Source organism: Callorhinus ursinus, unplaced genomic scaffold (genome assembly GCF_003265705.2).
Source record: "Callorhinus ursinus isolate GAN/ISIS: 27379988/994484 unplaced genomic scaffold, GSC_fseal_2.0 scaffold12, whole genome shotgun sequence".
In the NCBI taxonomy this organism is placed as follows: domain Eukaryota; kingdom Metazoa; phylum Chordata; class Mammalia; order Carnivora; family Otariidae; genus Callorhinus; species Callorhinus ursinus.
The window spans coordinates 20,011,128-20,035,463 of record NW_027397074.1 but is presented as its reverse complement, the minus strand read 5'-3'; the positions used below and the strand labels follow the sequence as shown (position 1 = coordinate 20,035,463).

Sequence of the window (24,336 nt, the reverse complement as noted above, 5' to 3'; positions counted from 1 at the left end):
GTGGCAAATTTACCAGGAAAATATTAATTTTAAAATTGTGTGTATTCAATAAGGTAGCTTCAAAATATTTTAGGCAAAAATTGATAGAATTGCAAGGAGAAATGGATAAATTTACCTTCACAGAAGATTTTCATAGGGCTCAGAATATTTAGACAACATACAAAGATTGATCTAAGCATATGTAGAACATGTACCCAACAACTGGAGAATACAGTCTTTTTAAGCACACCTGGATATTTTTTGAAAACTGGCCCTAGGGCCATACATAGCAACAGTAAGTTTCAAAGACCCAGTTTACTGAAAACAAGGATAATTACATACAGTTTGCCTTAAGAATTTGCTATAAAGACTTAAATACATACATGTACATATAAATATACATACACACACAATTACTTTGCAAACTCTGAAGCCTTATGCAAATATGAAACATTGTCTTTCCCAGAGCGCAGGCGGCCAAGCCCTGCATTCTTTTCTTTGATGAATTTGAATCCATCGCTCCTCGGCGAGGCCATGATAATACAGGCGTTACGGATCGTGTGGTTAACCAGTTGCTGACTCAGTTGGACGGAGTGGAAGGCTTACAGGGTAATAACTGTAAATACAGAAATATATTATAATAATTATTTCACCAGGATTTAAGTAAAGAATATTTTTCCCCTCAGGTGTTTATGTATTGGCTGCTACGAGTCGCCCTGACTTGATTGACCCTGCCCTGCTGAGGCCTGGCCGACTCGATAAATGTGTATACTGTCCTCCTCCTGATCAGGTGACAATTTCCTACTTAGGGTCTAAAGCCCAACACATGCTGCACTCTTGCCTTGTGAACTTTACTTGGGCCTCGTAATAGCAGTCGTCCTTAGAAGAGCAGCTTTAGGCAAGGCTTTAGTCACAGATTCCAGATTAGATGCAAAGCCCAGCCCCTTCCCTGCAAGTCTGCAAAGTCTATGTAGTCTGTCCACACTCCCTGTGTCCAAAGATCACACAGCTCCTGACCCTGGCAAGACTCTAACCAGGTTACAGAGAGGTAAGATGTTAACTCTTCTTAGTCTGTGTTGTCCCGCCTCTGGTCCCCAGATTTAGCAACTAAGGAATATGTCACTTGTAGCTATTACTTTCTTGGCTCATTTGCCGAAATCTAGAAAAGCAGCACTGTGTGAGTAAGAAAGGATTTACACTGAAGGGTTAAGAATACGGATTTTCATTCATTTTCCTGTCTCTTCTGTTAGGGAAAAAGCTCCAGAGGAGAGAGAGTTCAGCTCGTACTGCTTATTAGAGATATAATTTGTAAAAAAAAAAAAAAAAAAAGTAATACAGGTTAAAATAATATTTAACTTTATTTAAGTCAATTAGTTTTTCTCCCTTCAGGTGTCACGTCTTGAAATTTTAAACATTCTCAGTGACTCTCTACCTCTGGCAGACGATGTGGACCTTCAGCACGTGGCCTCAGTGACCGACTCCTTCACGGGGGCGGATCTGAAAGCTTTACTTTACAACGCGCAGCTAGTGGCCTTACCCGGACAGCTGCTGTCCTCTGGGCTCCCAGTAAGTCACGGCAGGAGAGCCGAGTAAGAGCAGTTCAGTGTCAGCATGTCAACCTTATAAGTGCTGTTTTTTAACAGCTTTAGTAAAACTGTAGAGAAATTTACCTGTAGTCAAATCGTCTGTCGTTGGAATACCAGCTCTGCAGAGAATCTGTAATTATGAAGTGTTCAGTGTCTATTTCTTTAACGTTACCTAACTAGTAAAATGTTGGTGAATGGAAGGATATTATTTCAGCTGGGATATCATGAATTAGATAATATAAACAAAAATATTTTTAGTTGTTTTACACTTGAAAAAAAGTATTTTGAAGCTCAAACTGTCCCGGAACTGGCCCATAGGAGCCGCTTGTGGATGGCTTGTGTGGCCTTTTGCTATGTCCTCATCATTCTTCGATCACTGACTTTATTCCTGATGGAGCAAGGTATTCTAGGTTTACCTTACATTTTCTGTACCCAAGACCTAACATCAGTCTTTTCCTCTCAGGATAGTATTTAAATTTTTGCAGCAAGTAATTTGACTTCTGCTACATTATAGACTTTATATTTTCTAGGAAGGGTTTTCCTGGGTACTCCTCCCCGCTACATTTGGTTGGAAATGCTCACAGGGCCTAATGTTCCTAAATCAGATAGTCAAGTTTTTGCTATTTCTTTTGGCAAGCCACTGATGTTCTCCACCGTCTTCACTAACAGAAAACGTGTTTATTTATAAAACACTGGACCGATAAAGCACTGCATCGCATGGCTGATCCATCATTTCATAGTTGAAAGATGCATACAAATAAAATGCAGGGGTCTGAATCCCATGTACACATTCTATTTTAATTATTAAAATATTACGTGCCTCAGAACCATAAGAAAATTAGAGCCAGAGTTTGGCTCAGTGCGCATTTCCTGAGTGCAGGTGGTTTTCTTTCTCTCAGTCTCAGGTGCTGTCATCAGGCAGCCGGCTTCGTTTGTCAGAGTCCTAGCAACAGTGCTTCATGCAGTGTTCGTTCAGAAAGCATTCAGTTGGTGCCCGGCCCGCAGGCCTGCTGTATCGGGGGGAGGTGGGTAACAGCTTTGCCATTTGCACCCTACAGACCGGTCTGAGGGGTCACAGAGGACACAGGGTGGGCAAGGCCCCTGTTCAAAAACGCAGTTCTTGAAAAATGCCTCGTGTACTGGTCTATTAGGATGCTCTCTGTGTTATTTCAGAGTTGTAGATTATTTAGATCTTTACCACTGTTGTCCTTTTGTGTATTTTAGGATGGAAGTTCCAGCTCTGACAGTGACCTGAGTCTGTCTTCAATGGTTTTTCTTAACCACAGCAGCGGCTCTGACGATTCAGCGGGAGATGGGGAATGTGGCTTGGAACAGTCCCTTGTTTCTCTAGAGATGTCCGAAATGCTTCCAGATGAATCAAAATTCAATATGTACCGGCTCTACTTTGGAAGCTCTTATGAATCAGAACTTGGAAACGGAACCTCTTCTGATTTGGTATCTTGGGCGGTCACCATTGTACAGTTGTGATCCCTAAAGCTGTAGGTTGGTGTAAAACCTAACCAGCCCTGCCTGTGCTTCCAGGCTGGTTCTCCAGTAAAGTAGTCTCGTTTTTCCTTACCCCAACTAGTCATTTCGTCCCTGGTGTAAGGGCTGTGAGGCGGAGCTGGTGGCGTGAGGGGGCCGGAGTGGCCGGGGTGGTGGTGAGCCTTCCGTTTCCTGGGCTTTTACCTCCCTTCGTTAGTGGTTTTAAAACCTCTTTAGCAGCAGATCCATTTTATATTACACTCTGGTATCATTAAGATAGTTGAAGATAATGAGGAATTTGATGTAATGTTGCAACAAGGAAAACGTTTAGATTTCATAGGGGCAGTATCTTTGCTTTTCTAACTTAAAATAGCATTTAACACCTATCCTCCCCAAATTAACGGTGGTTCACTGCTACTTTATCAGTACACGTAACATTTTTTAAGTATATTTAGTTCTATTTTTGGTTTTTGCACAGCTGCTTTATTCAGGTTTTTAATCTAAAAGTGAACCATTTTTATTCCCAAGAATAGTAAGCTGTTGTTCTAGCTCTAGTCTTTGTTCTCTGTTTAACTTCTCTGCAGCTGTTCCAGACCTTATAGTATACGAAAGTTAGAATAAGGCACATTTGGAACCTACCCCGAGGGCAGTAGTGTGGTGGATTTACTACCCAAGCATTAAAAAACCCTTGTGGCAGTTTTCACCCTGTGGTGGTTCAGCAGCATATAGAAGATGAACATATTTTGAACTTGTTTAATTTCAGTTAATCAAATGTAAGCTTGTCCATGTTAAGGTTTTACTACTTCAGATTTTTAATCTGATCCTTGATACATATACCCTTTTCTCCCCCCCTTTTCCTCCCTTTACGCTTAACTATGCAGAGCTCACAGTGCCTGTCTGCACCAAGCTCCATGACGCAGGATTTTTCTGGAGTTCCTGGGAAAGAGCAGTCGTTTTCACGACCTCCCGTGTTGCGAACAGCCTCACAGGAGGGTTACCAAGACCTCACCCAGGAACAAAGAGAACAACTGCGGGCAGAGATCAGTGTCATCAAAGGCAGATACTGGAGCCACAGTGGAGTATGGCTTATCTCCACCCCCACCCCCGATAATTGTAAAGACTGTAAAAACTGTTCCTTTTTTGATGTGTATTTCGGTCAGTAAATGAGCTCTATTTATAAAGAAGGGACTGAAACACATTGATCAAATGGTTATGTGTATCCTGCTTTGAAACAATTTTTAGTAATCTTATGAGAAAGGGAATGTAGAGTCTCCTGAAAAAATGGGCTGCGGCTTTTCCCATCACAGCCCTATGTTAACCTTGTGTTTTCTTTTTTATTTAAGGAGGATGACTCCCTTCACCAACCAGGACCAGTCAAAACCAGTCTGGCTATTAGCCAGTCGCATTTAATGGCTGCTCTCAGTCACACGAGGCCATCCATTAGTGAAGATGAGTGGAAGAATTTTGCTGAACTGTAAGTACTGGATTCAGGAGTAGAGAAATTACAGGGGACCATTCACTTAAACTTGGACTATGTAAAGGCCCCTTCAAAACAGTAGCTGTGCATTTGTACACCCCAAAACTTTTGACTATTGAAGTAAAAAATGAATTCTTATTATCTGGTTCACTTGATACTTGATTTATAATGAACTGATTTAATTTTAAAAGCTTTGTTAAAAGCTCAAATAGTTTGCCAGAACCGTTCCAAAATATTTACCTGTTTTGCTTTCTTTTAAATACATTTAAGTTTATTCCCTTGTGGACCACGGTTCACACACACACTTGGATTTATAGGCTTCTTGCAGTTGGCTCTAGACCCACAGATTGGGGACCATTCTAGGTAAAGGATTTAATAAGTAAGTTACAACTTCTTTCTTGAAAGTTTCATTTTGCAGTACTTGAGACTGGCAGGTGTGTGAACACTTGTGAGGGCAGAAAAAACTTCCCTTCTTGCCTCCTATGTTCTTTGGCTGGTCTAATAATTGATGAAAGAAAATAACAAGAGAAAAATAATTTCATACATACAAAGTAGGAAACTCAGGCAATTAAGGTTTAGACACCATCCTGAGCTAAGCAAAGAGACAGGGGCCTGCAGCTTCAAAGGGGAGGGAGGAATTCACAGATGCTTTCCCTGCTCTGCAGTACAAAGAAGTTTGCTCTGGTCAATAGGGAACCTGTACTAGAAAGAGGGCTACCTAAATTTGTCTAGGTAGTTAAGGGAGGTAAAAAGCTTTTCCTGAGTCTGCTGTGTCTTGATTCCCTTCAGCTCAAAATAGTCCCCATGCCAAAGCGGACCATTTTGGGGGGGCATATTCTACTCCCCAAATACATATTATGTATTTATTGTGGAAAAATCAGAAAACAAAGAATAGGAAAACACATTTCCCTTCTTCCCACCCCTCCCAAAGCATATATTCGTAAGTTTTGTTTTTTTTTTTTTCCACTAAGCCACTCTGCACCTGGTGCTATATAGTGCAATATTTGGACTTTTAAGTTGCTTCCAGGTTTTCACTATTACACCTATGTGCTAATGAACATCCTTGGAGCTGCAGGTTTGCACATAGCCTCAGCTGTTTCACTGAGGCTGAGGTAGAACTGTTACATCACAGGATACTCGCATTTTAAAGGCTTACTGCCTTCCAGACACGCTGCACAACGCAGTACGTTGTAACACCGGACATAATCCTCTCTCTCTAAACTTGGCCCATGTACCTGGAGAAAAATCTTGTTCAGAAATTTACATCTTTGATTAAAACAGGTTTTTTTAATGTCCCACTGCCATGTCTATTTTCTAACTTGTGTCTTTATCCCCTTTGTTCCTTTTTTGATTGGAATGTTCAACTTTCAAAAATAAAGAACTCTAATTTCTGTTAGATTATATTTTAACAAAAGGGAAATAACTGGGGAAAAAAACTGCAAACAATTCCCTGTCTTTTGTGATTTTAGCATTTACATGTGTTAAATATCATCTTTTTTTTTAAGGTATGAAAACTTTCAAAATCCAAAGAAGAGAAAAAATCAAAGTGGAACAATGTTTCGACCTGGACAGAAAGTAACTCTAGCATAAAAGATGCTCAGTGATTTTGCTGGCTTGTTCCTATGCTGTAACAGTAAAAATGGTGTCTGTAAAATTCTTTTTAACAAATTAACTTAATCTATAAAATCAGATTGGTAAACCTCTGGTTATGGAATACTTGAAATTAATATGGTAGAACTGGGATATTTAAAACAGAGTCTGTATCTTATTTCCTATAAATCTAAATTAAATCCTTAGTGAAATAATACTGTGCAAATGGCGTAACTAATTTTTTTCCTCATCTGAAGGAAATACATTTCTTAGAACTCACATATTCAGCATCTTCCTTGCATTTGACAAATCTTGGGCTTAGCAACGGTGACCATTTGGAAATGTCCTACGGATCCAATGAGCTATTCTTTTCTCAGAACAGGTAGACTTCACCCACAAATTCAAGTAAATGTAATTATTCCTTCCACTAAAAATGAGATCGCATCTCCCTAATCTATGACATGCAGCTCCCAGGCCAGGCCCTTGAATGCTGCCCATTCCCCCCCTGCTCTAGCATGACATTCTCTGGATGTTCTCTAATCTATGAACTAAACGTAAAGTCAGCCACCATCAACCCAAACCAGATCTAGTAAGGCATTAAGGGAAGACATAAGAGGAGAAGGTTAGGTGACATATAGAAATACATGATAAACACATGAAACAGCAAAGTGTACAGGCAGCACCTAGTGCCCATTCAGCAGCTAATCATGAGGCTGTGGCTAGTATTTCTGACCTCTCTCTTCCATTACTTATTCCATGTTCCTTGAGTTCAGCCAGCACCTCGGTGGATTAGAGTGCTTTACTAGGTGGGATAGTCTAAACTACTTCATTCCTATCTGAGCCATTGGTGGCCGCTTATCACAGAAATCTTCCACGAACTCCTAACTACATTCAGTATTACCACCAAGTCCCATCCATACTCCTCCCGTCCTGTATTGTGTAGCAGCAAGACCGTGTTCACTCAGCCAACACTGTAACGCTCCCCCTGCCTCCCAAACCACTGTGTTCCTCTTGTGTTTTTCCTTTGCTTCCCTCTCAATCAGCAAAGCCCAGAATCACAGGGGATGGAGGCAAAGACTTGGGGTCACTTAGGTAGTAACTGAGAAGTGCTATCCCCCTTACCCCTTAGTTCCCAGATCCTTGCTTCTACTGAGGCCCTGGTCCCTGATTCACAGCATATACTAGATGGACTGTATCTATTGCAACCTCACAAAGAGCCGTCGCCTTAGAAGGCCAGCTGCTTCAGGGTAAGGAGTCCAGTGGATTCCACTTGACGCCCACCACCTTACTCTCCAGGGTGAATTTCATGATCAGAAAGCAAGGGTCCTGGTGGGACAGCATAGTAACATAAAAGCCTATCAGTAAGTCCTTGAAAGATGGTATTGGCAGACATGTGGAGGACAAAGCAAATCCCAACCCAGAATGTGTCCCTTCCAGGGAGGACAGATCACTGCCTCCTCTATGAAAGAAGAGGGACACACGTTATCAACCTTCCACGAGGCTTGGGCTGGTGTCCCCTGCATGTACACCTGCATGGTTGGTCACTGCTGCAGACAAGGGGGCGTCAGGACAGAAGCTGGGTCAGCCTCAGTGCCATACAGATGACACACAGACACCCCCATCCCTGCCACCATGGCCACTTAGTTTATGAGTCTACTAACCAAGCATGGGGGGGGGGCAGGAGATGAAAGCTGATAGACATCTGTGGAGAGCTCATCTGGAACTCCTGATGATTAAAAGCACAGAGAACTTTGAATTGAACATTCACCTCGATCATCTATATCCTTACTCTCTGAGTGCATTCTGAGAACTCCGGCCATAGTTTCCCCTGAGCTGCTTCCTGGCCAGTTCTCTGCTCCTGCTCTATAAATCTCTGATCACCTGGTTGTTTAGCCACTGACTATGGATTCGCATGGATTTTTATATCAGACATCTCCACCTCCTGGCAAAATGAAAGAGACAGGCTGCTCAAAAAAATCTGCTACCTTGGAGGATTTTCTGTCTCCACTGGTTGTCGGGGCCATCCCCTGAGTAGTGCAGTAACGCCTTCACTTTGACAGGTAGGTCAGGGTGGAGCTCTGGGTCTCTAGGAATTAACATTAGTGCAGACCCAGTGTCTCTCATAATCCCCAGAATGTCTGGTTATTTCTCAGGACACCTGGAGAATGGTCTGATGAGTCGCTTCAGGTCCTTTGGGGAAGACTTGGAAGAAACAAGATCCATGGCGAGTACTTATGAAATTATTTCAGGGCTCTTTCCCTAGACACCTGGCTTCTTCCTTCTTTGTCGGACCTAGACCTGAGAACTGGGGGAGGGGCCACAACGATACTGTGATGACTCACATCAGATCTTTGTTTATGAACAGGGAGATTTTTAAATTATAAAAAATCAAGTAGGATCTTTGACCATCTATTTTCGTCTTAAGGACCCCACACTTAGTTGGGCAGCACGGAAGAACCCTGCAGACCGATCCTTGTAACAGATGCACAGTCTGCTGGTTACAGTAGCCACAGCCACAGGCCAGGATCCACTCATCCCCACTGAAATCAGAAAGCCCGTTTCCACTGCAACATCTCCCTATCCGTCAGGGTATACAGACAGACTCCTTCAACAACCATTCCAACACGCTCTCCCTTGCCTTCCTATGCTCCTTGGAAAGTGCAAAGACTGAGTCACATGATCTCCATTACGGCCAGACATGGTATGTGACACAGTTCTAGACAGTAAGCAGAGGTAAGTAAAAGTCCCTGGGGCAGGCGGGCTTCCTGAAATGAGGGCACAGTGTCTGGAGATGCAGCAACCAGCTCACAAATGTAAGGGTGAAAACCACAGGTGACCAATGGCAGAGCAAGACGACAAGGAGCCGGTTTCCCTGATGGCATCACTGAGGTGACACACCAGCCCTGGATGTCCTACACCTAGGTGTTTTTTACACCGGAGACAGATAAACCTCTTGTTTACTACCCTGAGTAGGGTTCCTGTTACAACCAAGATCAATCCTAAAAAATACACCAATGTATTTCTTAAGGACTTCTTGAAGGAGTATTTTCAGACACCCCTACTATCTTGGGGGACATGGGTGGTGGTAAGTTGGTGAGTTATACATGATTCATTCACTCAACATGAGGGGGGAAGGGGCAAAGGAAGAGGGGGAGAGAGAATCTGAAGAAGACTCCCCCTCCCCGCTGAGCACAGAGCCTGACACGGGGCTCGATCCCACAACCCTGTGATCACGACCTGAGCTGAAAGCAAGAGTTGGACGCTTAACTGACTGAGCCACCCAGGTGCTCCTCAAGTGCCTTTTAAAACATGTTTTGCCAGATTCCCCTATTCTGAGCTAGCAAGTCCAACTTCCTCTGCCCACTTATGTTATACAATTAATTTCAGGATAATCATCCAGCAGACTTGATCTAAAACCTTAGCAGAGCGAACTGCTGTTGCTCTCCTCTTGTACTTGGAAGAAAGAGGAAGGCAGGAAAACAAGAGTGCAAAATCTGGGTCTTGTGCGACTAGGGGAAACCCCAGTGCCATTTAAGAACCCCCACACGCAGTATGGTCCTAAATGGGGGCGGCTGTGGGCATCCCAAAAGACTCTCCCCTAGGGTGCCTCCTAGAGATTGGGCAATTGAAAGAGAAATTAGTATCATATTGCAATGAAATTTGACCTTAATATCAACTAACAGACCAAGAGGTCTGGCCTAAGAATGAGTCCTTAAATTCTAACTCTATCTTACAGCTTGATTTGTTTCGTAAACGGGAGGGTAAATGGAAGGAAATACCTTATGTAATGGCCCTTATGGCACTGTATCTAGACCCCAAATTAAAGGAAAATCGTAGAACGTGCCCAGCTCATTTTTCAGGATTGGAAAAAAAAATCTTCTGACTAGATGACCCCCCTCCTTGTAGGCCCGCCCCCCAGAAGGAGGGTCCCTGCATCTAATAAGACTTCAAATGCAAATACCAGTCCTGCTGAGCCCCTTTCTGATCCAATGACTCTTCTTCATACTCAGAGGTGCCCCACCTTTATCCACCTTTGTTCCAGGAACCAAATCCTGCTGTTACTCATGGAGGCACTCATCATTAACACACTGAACCCAAGGCCTCTCAATTTCCACTTAGGTTGCAGATGGAGACGGAGGCACCATTTGGGTACATGTGCAATTCTCCACAAATGATTTATCCTCATGTACAGAAAAGTTTGGCCATTTCTCTGAGGACCCAGCCAAATTCTCTGAGGAATTTGCTAGGTTAGCCTTGACCTTCAATTTGACCTGGGGAGATTTACAAATTTTGTTGTCCCATTGTTGCACTGCAGGAGAGAAAGCTAGAATACTGAATGCTGCCTGGCAGTACGCCAATGAGGTGGCAGCCCATAATAAGGGACATGCAACGTATCACACTGGAGGAGAAAGAACCCAGATGGGGACCCCCAGTGGAATTACCAAAGGGGTCCAGAAGATCTAGATGAGAGGAATCATGATAACTTACTTAATTGAAGGAATGAGACGATGTATCATAAAACCAGTTAACTATGACAAGGTGAGGGGCATAACTCAAGGGAAGGATGAAAATCGAGCTCTCTTCCAAGGGAGATTGGTTGAAGCCCTCAGGAAATATACTAATACTGACCCTTATTCTCCAGAGGGACAATCTCTTTTAGTTCTGCATGTTACTGTGCAAGCAGCCCCAGATATCAGGAGGAAATTGCAAAAGGCAACCACAGTGCCTCAGACTTCTGTGAGCCAACTGTTGGACATGGCCTTTGCTGTATTTAATAATAGGGACAGGGCAGTGGCGCCTGGGTGGCTCAGTCGGTTAAGCGTTGGACTTCGGCCCAGGTCATGATGCCAGGGTCCTGGCGTGGAGCCCCACTCTTAGTGGGGAGTCGGCTTGTCCCTCTCCCTCTGCCCCTCCCCAGCTCATGTGCACGTGCTCTCTCAAATAAATAAAGTCAAAAAAACAGGGACAGGACAGAAGAAGCAGACAAAAATCACTCAGAGCAGGTGGCAGACCCAATTTATAGCAGCTGCCAGGGGCTCTACGCCACCCCAGGGATACCCACTCCAGAGGACTGTGAAGCCAGAGCTTGGTAAAGCCAGGCTAGAGCCAGCACCACCCCCCCTGCCGTTCGCAAAGAGCTAGGTCCCAGTCAATGTGCCTTATGCAAGCAAGATGGCCACTGAAAAAAGGACCGTCCCTGCCTCTGAAGGGAGAGGGGGCCAATCCCTAAGGCAGTAGTAGTCGAAAAGGCTGAGGATTGAAGGGGCCTGAGCTCTCCTATGGCTCCTTCTGGACATCTCCAGATACCATTCCAGGAGGCTCGAGTAATCCTTGAGGTGGCCAGTAAGAAGATAAGAGGTTTTTTGTTTTTTAAATATATATTTATTTGAGAGAGAGAGACAGGGCGGGGGGTGCAGTGGGAAAGGGAGAGAGAATCCCAGGCAAACTCTCTACTGAGCACAGAGCCCCACATGGGGCTCAATCCCATGACCCCGAGATTACTATGGGAGCCGAAACCAAGAGTCACTCAACTAACTGTGCCACCGAGGTGCCCCCAAAAGATGGAGTGTTTATTAGACACCGGAGCCACTCACTGTCCCGACCCAGCACGGTGGGCCTCTGTCTCGACAATCTTGTATTCTAACTGGAGTAAATGGGCAGCCACAAGTAAGGCTATTCCCTTCCATTTAACTTGCATACTGGGCTCTCCTTTGCCTTCACATAGTTTCTTCCTGGTGCCTGAATGCCCTGTCCCCCTGATGGGGAGAGACTTGCTTTTGTAAACTTCAAGCTACACTTCATTTGGGAATGTTAGAGCTGAGAGAAGATGAAAAACATGCCATGTTAGCCAGTTTGACTTTACAACTGGGAGGTGAAAATACTATAACTGATAAAATCCCTCCCAACATCCTCACTAATGTAAAGCCCACTGTATGGGAAATAGAAATCCCTACAAGGGCTAAAAACGTCTCTCCCATAACTATCTCCCTCAAGCAAAGTGTACACTAGCCTTGGGAAAGACAGTATCCTGTAAGACTGGAGGCTCAAAACGGCATTTGGATTCTGATTAAGAAGTTCTCAAAATATGGATTATTAATCCTTTGTCAGTCACCCTGCCATATCCCCACGGCAGTAACATTTGAAAGTATCTCTAGTTGGGTTCATCCATCTAGAAAATATTAATAGCAATTACAGCAGGAATTTTTCTTTGCTGTGGATGCTTTGTTGCTGCATGGCCTCCAAATCTAAATATCCTATTCTTAGGATGAGGCCTCATTTGCTTCTCTGAGCCAGACAACCTATACCTAGGAGCCCTTCATTTAATCAGATAGCTCAAGATTTTTATGCCTCCCAAAAGGCATGCTCTACCATTCCTCTCAGCTTGAAGTTCAAGATGAGACCTTTGCTCTTCACCACCCCCTTAAGAGTAAGGAGGATAAAAATCCCACAGTGGGGAGATGAGACAGGAGAGCTGAAGGGACTCTGTCTTAGAAAGGCTCTGTCTCTCCTGTTTTTCTGCTAGACCCTACTTATTAACGTTCCATATTTTGCCTCTGAATAAGCCAGAGAAGCTGTGTTCCTACTTCAAGAGGGAAGCAAGAAAGTTAATCCTCCTCTGAGTTTTGTCCAAGGCCCCAAACACCTGATGACATCTAAGAAGATCCGGATCCCAACCATGTTCCAGGATATTAGCTTCAAACCAACCTCGGCTGACGCCGGCATCAATGCCCCCACCTTCGGTAACTTACGGAGTAACACCTATTGTTCACCTGACATCTGCCTTTGGTCAGACCCTATCCTGATTCCCAGAGGAACATGCACCCTAGACTCCTTTCTAGTATAAACTCCCAACCCCAATGACCTGAGCCGAAGGCAGACGCTTAATAACTGAGCCACCCAGGCGCCCCGACAAACTAGATTTTTAAACCAAAGACTGTAATAAGAGATGAAGAAGGACACTGTATAAGAAAAAGGTCTATCCAACAAGAAAATCTAACAACTGTAAATATTTATGCCCCTAACTTGGGAGCATCCAATTATATAAACCAATTAATAGGAAAATTAATGAAACAAACTGATAATAATAAAATAATAGTAGGGGACTTTCACACCCCACTCAAAGCAATGGACAGATCATTTAAGCAGAAGATCAACAAGGAAATAAGGGCTTTGAATGACACACTGGACCAGATGACTTCACAGATATATTCAGAACATCTTTTCCTAAAGCAACAGAATACATATTGTTCTCGGGTGCACATGGAACACTATCCAGAAGACATCACATACTGGGTCACAAATCAGGTCTCAACCAGTACTAAAAGACTGAGATTATTCTCTGCATTTTCAGACCATAATGCTTTAAAACTTAAACTCAATCACAAGAGAAAATTTGGAAGGAAGACAAATATATGGAGGTTAAATAGCATCCTACTAAAGAATGAATGGGTCAACCAGGAAATTAAGGAATTTAAAAAATATATGGGAACAAATGAAAATGAAAACACAACAGTTCAGAACCTTTGGGGTGCAGCAAAGGTGGTCCTCAGAGGGAAGTATATAGCAATACAGCCCTTTCTCAAGAAACAAGAAAAGTCAAATACACAACTTAACCTTACACCTAAAGGAGCTGGAAAAGCATAGCAAATAAAGCCTAAATGCAGCAGGAGAAGAGAAATAATAAAGATTAGAGCAGAAATCAATGACATAGAAATCACAAGAGCAGTAGAACAGATCACCAAAATAGGAGCTGGTTCTTTGAAAGAATTAATAAGAGGGGCGCCTGGGTGGCTCAGTCATTAAGCGTCTGCCTTCGGCTGAGGTCATGATCCCAGGGTCCTGGGATCGAGCCCCGCATCAGGCTCCCTGCTCGGCGGGAAGCCTGCTTCTCCCTCTCCCACTCCCCCTGCTTGTGTTCCCTCTCTCACTGTGTCTCTCTCTGTCAAATAAATAAAATCTTAAAAAAAAATTAATAAGATTAATAAACCCCTGGCCAGACTTATCTAAGAGAAAAGAGAAAGGACCCAAATAAATAAAATCATGAATGAAAGAGGAGAGATCACAACCAACACCAAAGAAATACAAACAATTATAGGAACATATTATGAGCAAATATATGCCAACAAATTAGGCAATCTGGAAGAAATGGATGCATTCCTAGGGACTATAAACTACCAAAACAACCAGGAAGAAATAGAAAACCTGAACAGACCCATAACCAGCAAGGAAATTGAAGCAGTCATCAAAAATCTCCCAACAAGGGCGCCTGGGTGGCTCAGTTGGTTAGGCGACTACCTTCAGCTCAGGTTATGATCCTGGAGTCCCTGGATCGAGTCCCGCATCGGGCTCCCTGCTCAGCGGGGAGTCTGCTTCTCCCTCTGACCCTCCCCCCCTTGTGTGCTCTCTCTCTTTCTCTCTCTCTCAAATAAATAAGATCTTAAAAAAAAAAAATCTCCCAACAAGAGTCCAGGGCCAGATGGCTTCTCAGGGAAATTCTACCAAACATTTAAAGAAGAATTAATACCTATTCTTCTGAAGCTGTTTCAAAAAAAATAGAAATAGAAGGAAAACTTCCAAACTCTTTCTATGAGTCCAGCATCACCTTGATCCCAAAACCAGACAAAGACCCCACCAAAAAGGAGAATTACAGACCAATATCTTGATGAACATGGATGCAAAAATTCTCACCCAAATACTAGCCAATAGGATCCAAGAGTACATTAAAAGGATTATGCATCACGACCAAGTGGGATTATTCCTGGGCTGCAAGGGTGGCTCAACATCCACAAATCAATCAATGTGATACACTACATAAATAAAAGGACAAGAACCATATGATCCTCTCAATAGATGCCAAAAAAGCATTTGACAACGTAAAGCATCTTTTCTTAAAACTCTTCACAGCGTAGGGATGGAGGGAACATACCTCAATATCATAAAAGCCATATATGAAAAGCCTACAGTGAATATCATTCTCAATGGGGAAAAACTGAGAGCTTTTCCCCTAAGGTCAAGAACATGGCAGGGATGTCCACTATCACCCCTGCTGTTCAACATAGTACTAGAAGTCCTAGCCTCAGCAAACAGACAACAAAAAGAAATAAAAGGCATCTGAATTGGCAAAGAAGGCAAACCCTCATTCTTGCCAGATGACATGATAGTCTATGTGGAAAACCCAAAAGACTCCACCCCAAAATTGCTAGAACTCATATACGAATTCAGCAAACCTGCAGGATAGAAAATCAATGCACAGAAATCAGTTGCATTTCTTTACACTAACAATGAAACAGAAGAAAGAGAAATTGAGTTGATTCCATTTACAATTGCACCAAAAACCATAAGACACCTAGGAATAAACCTAACCAAAGAGGCAAAGCATCTGTACTCAGAAAACGATAGAACACTTAATGAAAGAAACTGAGGAAGACACAAAGAAATGGAAAAATATTCCATGCTCATGGATTGAAAGAACAAATACTGTTATAATCTCTATGCTACCCAAAGCAATCTATACACTCACTGCAATACCTATTAAAATACCACCAGCATTTTTCACAGAGCTGGAACAAACAATCCTAAAATTTGTATGGAACCAGAAAAAACACCTTGAATAGCCAAAGGAATGTTGAAAAAGAAAACCAAAGCTGGTGGCATCACAATGCCGGACTTCAAGCTCTATTACGAAGCTGTAATCATCAAGACAGTATGGTACTGGCACAAAAACAGACACATAGGTTAATGGAACAGAACAGAGAACCCAGAAAGGGACCCTCAATTCTATGTATGATCAACTAATCATGGACAAAGCAGGAAAGAATATCCAATGGGAAAAGAACAGTCTCTTTAACAAATGGTGTTGGGAAAATTGGACAGTCACAGGCAGAAGAATGAAACGGGACCGCTTCCTTATACCACACACAAAAGTAAGACTCAAAATGGATGAAAGACCTAAATGTGGGACAGGAATCCACCAAAATCCTAGAGGAGAACACAGGCAGCAACCTTTGTGACCCTGGCCACAGCAACTTCTTGCTAGACACATCTCCAAGAACAAGGGAAACAAAGGCAAATATGAACTACTGGGACTTTATCAAGATAAAAAGCTTTTGCACAGCAGAGGCAACAGTCAACAACACCAAAACACAGCCTACAGAATGGGAGAAGATATTTGCAAATGACATATCAGATAAAGGGCTAGTATCCAAAATCTATAAAGAATTTACCAAACTCAACACCCAAAGAATGAATAATCCAATCAAGAAAAGGGCAGAAGACATGAACAGACATTTCTCCAAAGAAGACATACAAATGGCCAACAGACACATTGAAAAAATGCTCAACTTCACTCATCATCAGGGAGATACAAATCAAAACCATAATGAGATACCACCTCACACCAATCAGAACGGCTAAAATTAACAACTCAGGAAATGACAGATGTTGGTGAGGATGCAGAGAAAGAGGAACCCTCGTACAGTACAGTGCTGGTGGGAATGCAAGCTGGTGCAGCCATTCTGGAAAACAGTATGGAGGTTCCTCAAAAAGTTGACAATAGAACTACCCTATGACCCAGCAATTGCACCACTAAGGATTTACCCCAAAGATACAAATGTAGTGATCCGAAAGGGCACCTGCACCCCAAAGTTTATAGCCAAACTATATGGAAAGAGCCCAGCTGTCCATTGACAGATGAATGGATAAAGAAAATGTGGTGTGGGTGTATACGTGTGTGTGTATAAAATTGAATATTAGCCTTCAAAAAGAATGTAATCTTGCCATTTGCAACAATGTGAATGGAACTAGAGGGTATTATACTAAGCGAAATAAGTCAGTCAGAGAAAGACAAATATATGATTTCACTCATATGTGGAAGAAACAAAACAGAAGAATATAGAGGGAGGGAAGGAAAAATAAAATAAGACGAAATCAGAGAGGGAGACAAACCGTAAGAGACTCTTAATCATAGGAAACAAACGAGGGTTGCTGGAGGGGTGGTGAGTGGGGGGATGGGGTAATTGGGGGATGGGCATTAAGGAGGGCACTTGATGTAATGAGCACTGGGTGTTATACTAATGAATCACTAAACTCAACCTCTGAAACTAATAACACACTATATGTTAATTGATTTTAAATAAAATAAAAATAAATAAATTAAAATTTAAAAAGATCAGCAGTCTGCTCTACTAAGGAAGACCAGGCATGACCAGCAGAATTCATGGAAACTATAGTAAACAAAAAATTCAATTTTGTATTTTTTATTTCAGATATTAAGTGGTGGTCTCATCATCCTTTGTTATTTCCCTAATCAGTATAATAATTCATAACCTGAAATCTAGTCATCTTTTAAGAGTCTGACTGGGAGAACACTGAACATGAGTACCGACTATAAATTTGCAGGTTTTATTTTTAAATCATACCCAGTTGCCACTACACTATCTTGGAAATTCCACAAAGGGCTGGGTTTTTGTGCACATTGTTCACTGCTGTAGATTTAGAACAGTGCCTTGTGCTGGTGATCAGTCAATGATAATAAATATTTGTGAACGAATCATTATTTCTCAACTCAAATTGGGATAATCCTCCTTTGAATAAATAAAGAGGAAAAAGAAAAAACAAAGTCTAATATTTTAGCTCTTTTCTTTTTTGGATTAGAACAGATTGGGAATCAGTTTTGATTATAAAAGCAATGGAAAATGGACATCTACAATAGTTTCAGGAGATACTAGCAGCATTGATTCTTAAAATAAATGGGCATTTTACATTCCCATAGTAATTACTCAATGTTCATAAGTATAAAGGAAAAATAAAGAAGGAAAAATAAAAATATAAAATGTAAAACAGTCGACAAAGGCCTTATGCCATGGAGTTTACTTATTTCCTAGACAACATGACGTTTTTTGGTAAAACTGATTTAGGACTCAACTCTCAGGAAGTTTCCAAGAGTCAAATCAACTAAAAGCCAAGGAATATTCCAGGGTAACAATTACCGTCAACCATGTATTGACAGAGAAATTTTGCCTAGGGTTCTTTGTTTTAAGCAAGCTCTATCTATGCCCAACATGAGGCTCGAACTCATGACCCAGAGATCAAGAGTCTCACGCTCTACCGACTGAGCCACCCAGGCGCCCCTTGCCTACCGTTTTAGGCAGAATATTGAAATGATGCATTTTGGCCCTAGACATTTTTTCTGACCTATTACTCAGATATTTTGTAGGAATTAGTGTCCGTTAAAGGGAATGCTATAGCTTCACAAAAAATGCTGAGATGTAAACCCCTGATGTCCACAATCCAGAGTAATACATTTTACATCTAGATCAGGTCCATATACATTTGAAACAATTTACAAAACCAATACCTACTCTTAGTACATGTGATGTTCTCTGATATTTTCTATTCCTTTTTATTCTATTCTATTTCATACAAATAATGCTAGTTTTGACCCATACATCGGTTGAGACTTGCAAATTGAAAAATACTGCCCTAAAAAGGAAAAAAGTACTGGAATATAGAACTGCTTTATATTTTATGATTTTATATATGTATCACACACACAAAACACCACTTTAAACCTATTGCTTTCTTGGCAAAGTACAACCCATCTAAGTAGAAGCATACCCTAGTATTACAAAGGTGTTATAAAATTTACAATTGGTAGAATCTTTTTTTTTTTAATTAAGTAAACTCTACCCACATTGTGGGGCTCAAACTCATGATACTGAGATCTAGAGTCACATGCTCTACTGACTGAGCCAGCCAGGAACCCCAAATCTTTTTGTCATTGATGCAGATTTATTCAGTAGCACTTGAAAAACTTTCATATTTTCCAGTATATACAGATAAGTGGGTTCATCATTAAATCAATTCCACCGTAAAATTATTTGGATTATCTAATTAGTTCATCTTTCCCAATTTTGAAGGGATTATAGCATTTTAAAAGCATCCCACATGTGGGGCACCTGGGTGGCTCAGTCAGTTAAGCATCCAACTCTGGATTTCGGCTCAGGTCACGATCTCGGGGTCCTGAGAGCCAGCCGCATTGGCTCCACACTCCGTGGGGGAGTCTGCTTGAGATTCTCTCTCTCCCTCTGTTCCATCCCCCCTCCTACATGGGTGCACTCTCTCTCTTTTGCTCTCTCTCTCTCAAATAACTAAATAAACCTTAAAAAAAAAATCCCACATGTAAATTAAGCAGTCTTTAACTTTTTGAGTTGAGGTCTTTTCCCTTCCAAGGAAACTGATAAACCACACAAGTACAGTCAGGTGACAATGTCTGAAGATGGGTCAGTTCAACTGATGAGTAAAACATCATTTAAGTTTACTACAATCTGAGGATAGGGAAATTCTTAACCACATTTCTGAAGATTTAGGTCAGGGCCTCAGCTGGTTGGATATGGATCCAACCTGCACCATGGCATCTGATCACAGCCTCTTCCTGGAAGCTCAGAAACATGTGCAGTGCCAGAAGCTTTGGTTCCAAAAAGGGATGAGCCCCGAGGCCAATGGTGCAGCACAGCACAGGTGGGGTTCTCTGGCACCCAGCCAGCATGTGATGCGGAGGAGGGCCAGAGGTTGTGAGCACGGCCTCCTGTATCTTACATGATCAATGCACATTGATCCAAAGGAGGAGTGGGGAGAAAGTGAGATTGACATTGCAACCCATCAGAAAAAAACCCATAAAACTAACCCATGGAGAGTAGCACCTATTTTACTTTTTTTTTTCCCATCTGTGGGTAATAAGCACAGGGCCAGCCTAACTGGGATGGTCACCAACTGAATTGAATGGCATCCCCAAACATCCGTTCTCTATTTAAAATCCATTCTTTATGTTACACTTAACTAGATGCCCTAAGATGTTAAACAGTAGCAATGTTGAGCATTTACTATGTACCAGACACTGTGCCTAAGCACTTTACGTATATTACATTTAATCTCAACTGCCTGAGAAGGTATGTAAATTGTCCAAGATTATTTCAATAACCTTGTATTTGACTCTGACTGTTAGGGTCCAAACCCCATGGCCTTACTGTGTTCTACCTTGTTCACTTAGTTCCATTTCTGTGTTTGTCAAGGAGAACATTCTAAGACCAACTTTACATGCAAGATTTCTGAAAACACCAGTTCAGTTAAGACAGTACTTTGAGGGGCACCTGGGTGGCTCAGTCGCTGGGTGTCTGCCTTCAGCGCAGGTCATGGTCCCCGGGTCCTAGGATCGAGCCCTGCATCGGGCTCCCTGCTCAGTGGGAAGCCTGCTTCTCCCTCTCCCACTCCCCCTGCTTGTGTTCCCTCTCTCGCTGTGTCTCTCTGTCAAATAAATAAATAAAACCTTAAAAAAAAAGATAGTACTTGGAGAAGTCATAAATAAATGGAAAGATATTCTATGTTTATGGATTGGAAGGATGGATGTTGTTAAAATGTCTGTATACCCAAAGCGATCTACAGATTCAGTGCAATCCCTATCAAAAGATCAATGGTATTTCAGAGATATAGAACAAAGAATCCTAAAATATTTATGGAACCCTGAATAGCCAAAGTAATCTTGAGAAAGAACAACAAAGCTGGGGGCATCAAGGTCCCTGATTTCAAACTATATTACATAACTATATTAATCAAACAGTATGGTAGTGGCATAAAAATAGACATAAATCAGTGGAACAGAACAGAGAGCCTAGAAATAAACCCACACATATACGGTCAATTTATGACAAAGGAGCCAGGAATATATAATGGGAAAAGGGCAATCAGTTCAATAAATGGTGTTGGGAAAATTGGACAGCCATGTGCAAAAAAAGGACACTCAACTGCTAGTTTATACCGTATGCAAAAATTAACTCAAAAATAGATTAAAGACTTGAATATAAGACCTGAAACTGTAAAACTCCTAGAAGAAAACATATACCATGTGAAAATTAATAAAAAGAAACTTCATTCAAAATGGAGTTGGGAGGGCGCCTGGGTGGCTCAGTTGGTTAAGCCACTGCCTTCGGCTCAGGTCATGATCCTGGAGTCCCGGGATCGAGTCCTGCATCGGGCTCCCTGCTCGGCAGGGAGTCTGCTTCTCCCTCTGACCCTCTCATGTGCTCGCTCTCTCTCTCTCTCTCTCTCTCTCTCATTCTTTCTCTCAAATAAATAAATAAAATCTTAAAAAAAAAAATGGAGTTGGGAGGTCAGAGCTGGAAGCTCTCACACCCTATCACCCATCAATTGCAGATCCCACGAGGAAGAAACCTACATTTAACTACTACAACTAGAGAAGAAAGATTTTCTCCTTGTCTGGCAACAGCCTAGTCAATGACAGACTGTCACAGCTTAGCGAACGAAAAGCCACTATACTCCCAACTTTCGGTTTATTCCAATAGACTTTTTGTTTGTAACAGTCCCTCCCATTTCCCCTTTCCTCTATACATGAGCTTTCATGTCCTTTTTTCTCCAGACTTGCCTATGGTTTTACCATAGCCTGATTGTTCTGAATTGCAATTCTCTGCTATTCCCAAATAAACCCACTTTTTCTGGCAAAATAACTGACAGTTTTATTTTTAAGGTTGACATCAGCCTTAGCAAAGATTTTTTGGATTTGATCCCAAAACCAAAGGCACCAAAAGCAAAAGTAAACAAGTGGGACATTAAACTAAAAAGCTTTAGCACAGCAAAGGAAACCATCAACAAAATTAAAAGACAACTTATACAATAGGAGAAAATATTTGCAAATCGTATATCTGATAAGAGGCTAATGTGCAAAATATACAAAAACTCATACAATAGCAAAAAAAAAAAAAAACCCAAATAATCCAATCTAAAAATGGGCACAGATCTGAATAGACATTTTTCCATGGAAGAAATACAAATGGCCAACAGAGAGATGAAAATGTGCTCAACATCACTAATCATTAAGGAATTGCAAATCAAAACCATAATGAGATCACCTCACACCTGTTAGAACGGCTATTATCAGAAAAACAAGTACATGTTGGAGAAGATGTGGAGAAAAGGGAACCCTTGTGCACTGTTGGTGGTTATGTAAATGGATGCAGCCATTATGGAAAAGTTTGAGGGTTCCTCAAAAAATTAAAAATAGAACTACCTTATGATCCAACAATTCTACTTCTGGGTATTTATCCATATGGAAACCTAAACGTCCATCAATGGAAAAACGAAAAGTGACATATAATATATCATGGAGTATTATGCAGCCATATAAAGGAAAGAAATCTTGCCACTTGCAACATGGATGGATGTTGAGTACATTAAGGTACATGAAAAAAATCAAAGACCAACTGTATGATCTCACTTATATGCGGAATCTAAACAATCACCATGAGCTCATAACATAGAACAGATTAGTGGTCGTCAGAGGCTGGGTGGGGGGGTGTTAGCAAAATAGGTGAAGAGGGTCAAAAGGTACAAACTTGCAGTTATGAAAGAAATTAAGTCCTGGGGATGTACTTTACAGCATGGTGACTACAGTTAACAATACTATATTGTATATTTGAAAATTGCTGAGAGTGTAAATCTTTAAATTTCTCATCACAGGAAAAAAAAAAAAGCACTTACCTTTTAGAGGAGGTCCACCGCAAACCAGATGTCTTGGCCCACTAGGTCTCACTGTGAAAAATCTGGAGTCTTTCACACACCGATTCTGTCTCCAAAAGGATCAGGACAAACTCAGAGCTCAGAACGCAAAACAAGCTAAGCTCAAGAAAAGCAGATTCCGGAGAGCGGCAGGAAAGGCAGTGAGCCAAAAGAGCTCCGTGGGTAACTTCAGCCGCCCCAGAGTCTTCAACTGCTGTTTTTGGGTCCCATTTTGTTGCTAAAACGGTCAAAGGACACAACCAAAACAATTTGGCAACGAGTTTGATGTCCTTACTCTGGGAAAAGAACCCAGAGCTGGGAAAAGAACACCACCCCACAAGCAGCCGAACGCTCTCCTGAGGGATGGTGGGCAAGACGGCATTTTATACCTGGGCGGAAGCAGCAACCCGGAAGCAGGGCATGATTGGCTAGGAGGTCGGTGTTGGCGTTGCCCTGTAGGCTAGCCGTCCGGCTTTCTATGGCAAGTAAAGCAGCTCCCGCTGCGTCGGAGATGGCGCGTGGTGGGTGTGGTGTAGGGCGGATAGCTTTCCCTCCCAGGTGTTAGTCATAGTGCGGCTGACTTAGCTTTAGGTTTGTGATAGGGGTCGGCCTCCATTTTGTGGGTCCTGATATACTAATTAACTTTATCTGGAATCATTGCTAGAAATAGGCCTTTGATTAATCTTCTTGAAATGCCCCCAAACAGGATGCTATCAGATTTTTTTTTCCACTTTGTAGAAATTGGAGCTTTTATCAACTGTATTTTATATACCAAGAAAGAACTAGCCTAAGCAAGTGGTTATTTCTAAGCGGCACATTAGAATCGCCTCCGGAACTTTAAATGTGTTTTCTTGTTTTTTTATTTTTAAATTTTATTAGAGTTTTTGGAAGTTAGTGAGGCCTCACTCTCACTCTCAAGCGACTCTGATTTAATTGGTTGCTTGTGGGATTTCCTAGCAGTCTTTTTTGTTTTGTTTTTATAGCTGCAGGTATGATTCTAAAGTATTTGTGATTCACTGGCGTAAAGGTGGGGGAGGGCAAAGGAATCTAAGAACATGTGCAAAATCCATATGATTAATGATTGAAATATAAAACAGACATTGTGAACCTGCTAGGTACAAAGCACTGACAAATGCTCATGGAGGAGAATTAATAGAAAATGAATTTCCCTCTGGCACAGAATTATATTTTTGGCCTTTTTAAGGTTCAGAACAGCTTGGACCTGTTAACAAAGCGGCAATGAGAACCACCAAGGATGGTCATGCAGGTTACACCCTGTCCAAAAGTTCTTGGGTGAGATGAGAATGGAATCCAGCCTCTGGTCTCTCACCAAGTGGCTGCCATCTTGAAACTCTCGCAAAGATACCAAAATGTACTAAAAGCAGCCCTGACATGGAGGCCTGAGTAAAAACACTGTCCACGTTCTCCCTGTTCCAAATTAGAGTGGGCACTGTCGGAAAATATGAATTTAAAATAAGAGGCTTAATTCCTCTTGTTGAAAATAAGGGAAGAGATTTCTCTCCCTTCCCTGTCAGAATATTTACCTTAGAAAACTTACATACATATAAGTATTTTCTCAGTCTCTTTGCAGTGTTTCTTTTTAGAAACTCAATGAGCCTTGTGTCAGCTTTATGACCCAGGAATGTCTTTCTC

The 24,336-nt window shown here is 41.8% G+C and overlaps 1 protein-coding gene, 1 long non-coding RNA gene and 1 other non-coding gene across 6 annotated transcripts in view; 1 reads left to right on the top strand and 2 right to left on the bottom strand.

Moving 5' to 3' along the window:
• Positions 1–6,332, top strand: part of PEX1 (peroxisomal biogenesis factor 1) — a 42,580-nt gene extending 36,248 nt beyond the window's left edge. For 2 of the 4 annotated variants that reach the window (XM_073898786.1, XM_025872869.2), the window contains 7 exons: positions 446–588; positions 666–769; positions 1,369–1,545; positions 2,790–3,020; positions 3,932–4,129; positions 4,394–4,524; positions 6,033–6,332. In XM_073898786.1, coding sequence (XP_073754887.1) covers positions 446–588; positions 666–769; positions 1,369–1,545; positions 2,790–3,020; positions 3,932–4,129; positions 4,394–4,524; positions 6,033–6,117 — 1,069 coding nt within the window. In that variant the 3' untranslated portion in view covers positions 6,118–6,332. Of the gene's footprint in view, positions 1–445; positions 589–665; positions 770–1,368; positions 1,546–2,789; positions 3,021–3,931; positions 4,164–4,393; positions 4,525–6,032 lie in introns of those variants that run through there. The other 2 variants (XM_025872871.2, XM_025872872.2) reach the window with 2 other exon arrangements.
• On the bottom strand, positions 444–23,068 carry LOC141373854 (uncharacterized). Its single transcript, XR_012380207.1, has 2 exons — positions 22,666–23,068; positions 444–595 (listed from the first exon to the last, which is right to left on the bottom strand). It is a non-coding gene; the product is annotated as an uncharacterized lncRNA (long non-coding RNA).
• On the bottom strand, positions 18,169–18,241 carry TRNAK-CUU (transfer RNA lysine (anticodon CUU)). Its single transcript has one exon. It is a non-coding gene; the product is annotated as a tRNA-Lys (tRNA).
• Positions 23,069–24,336: the final 1,268 nt, after the last annotated feature.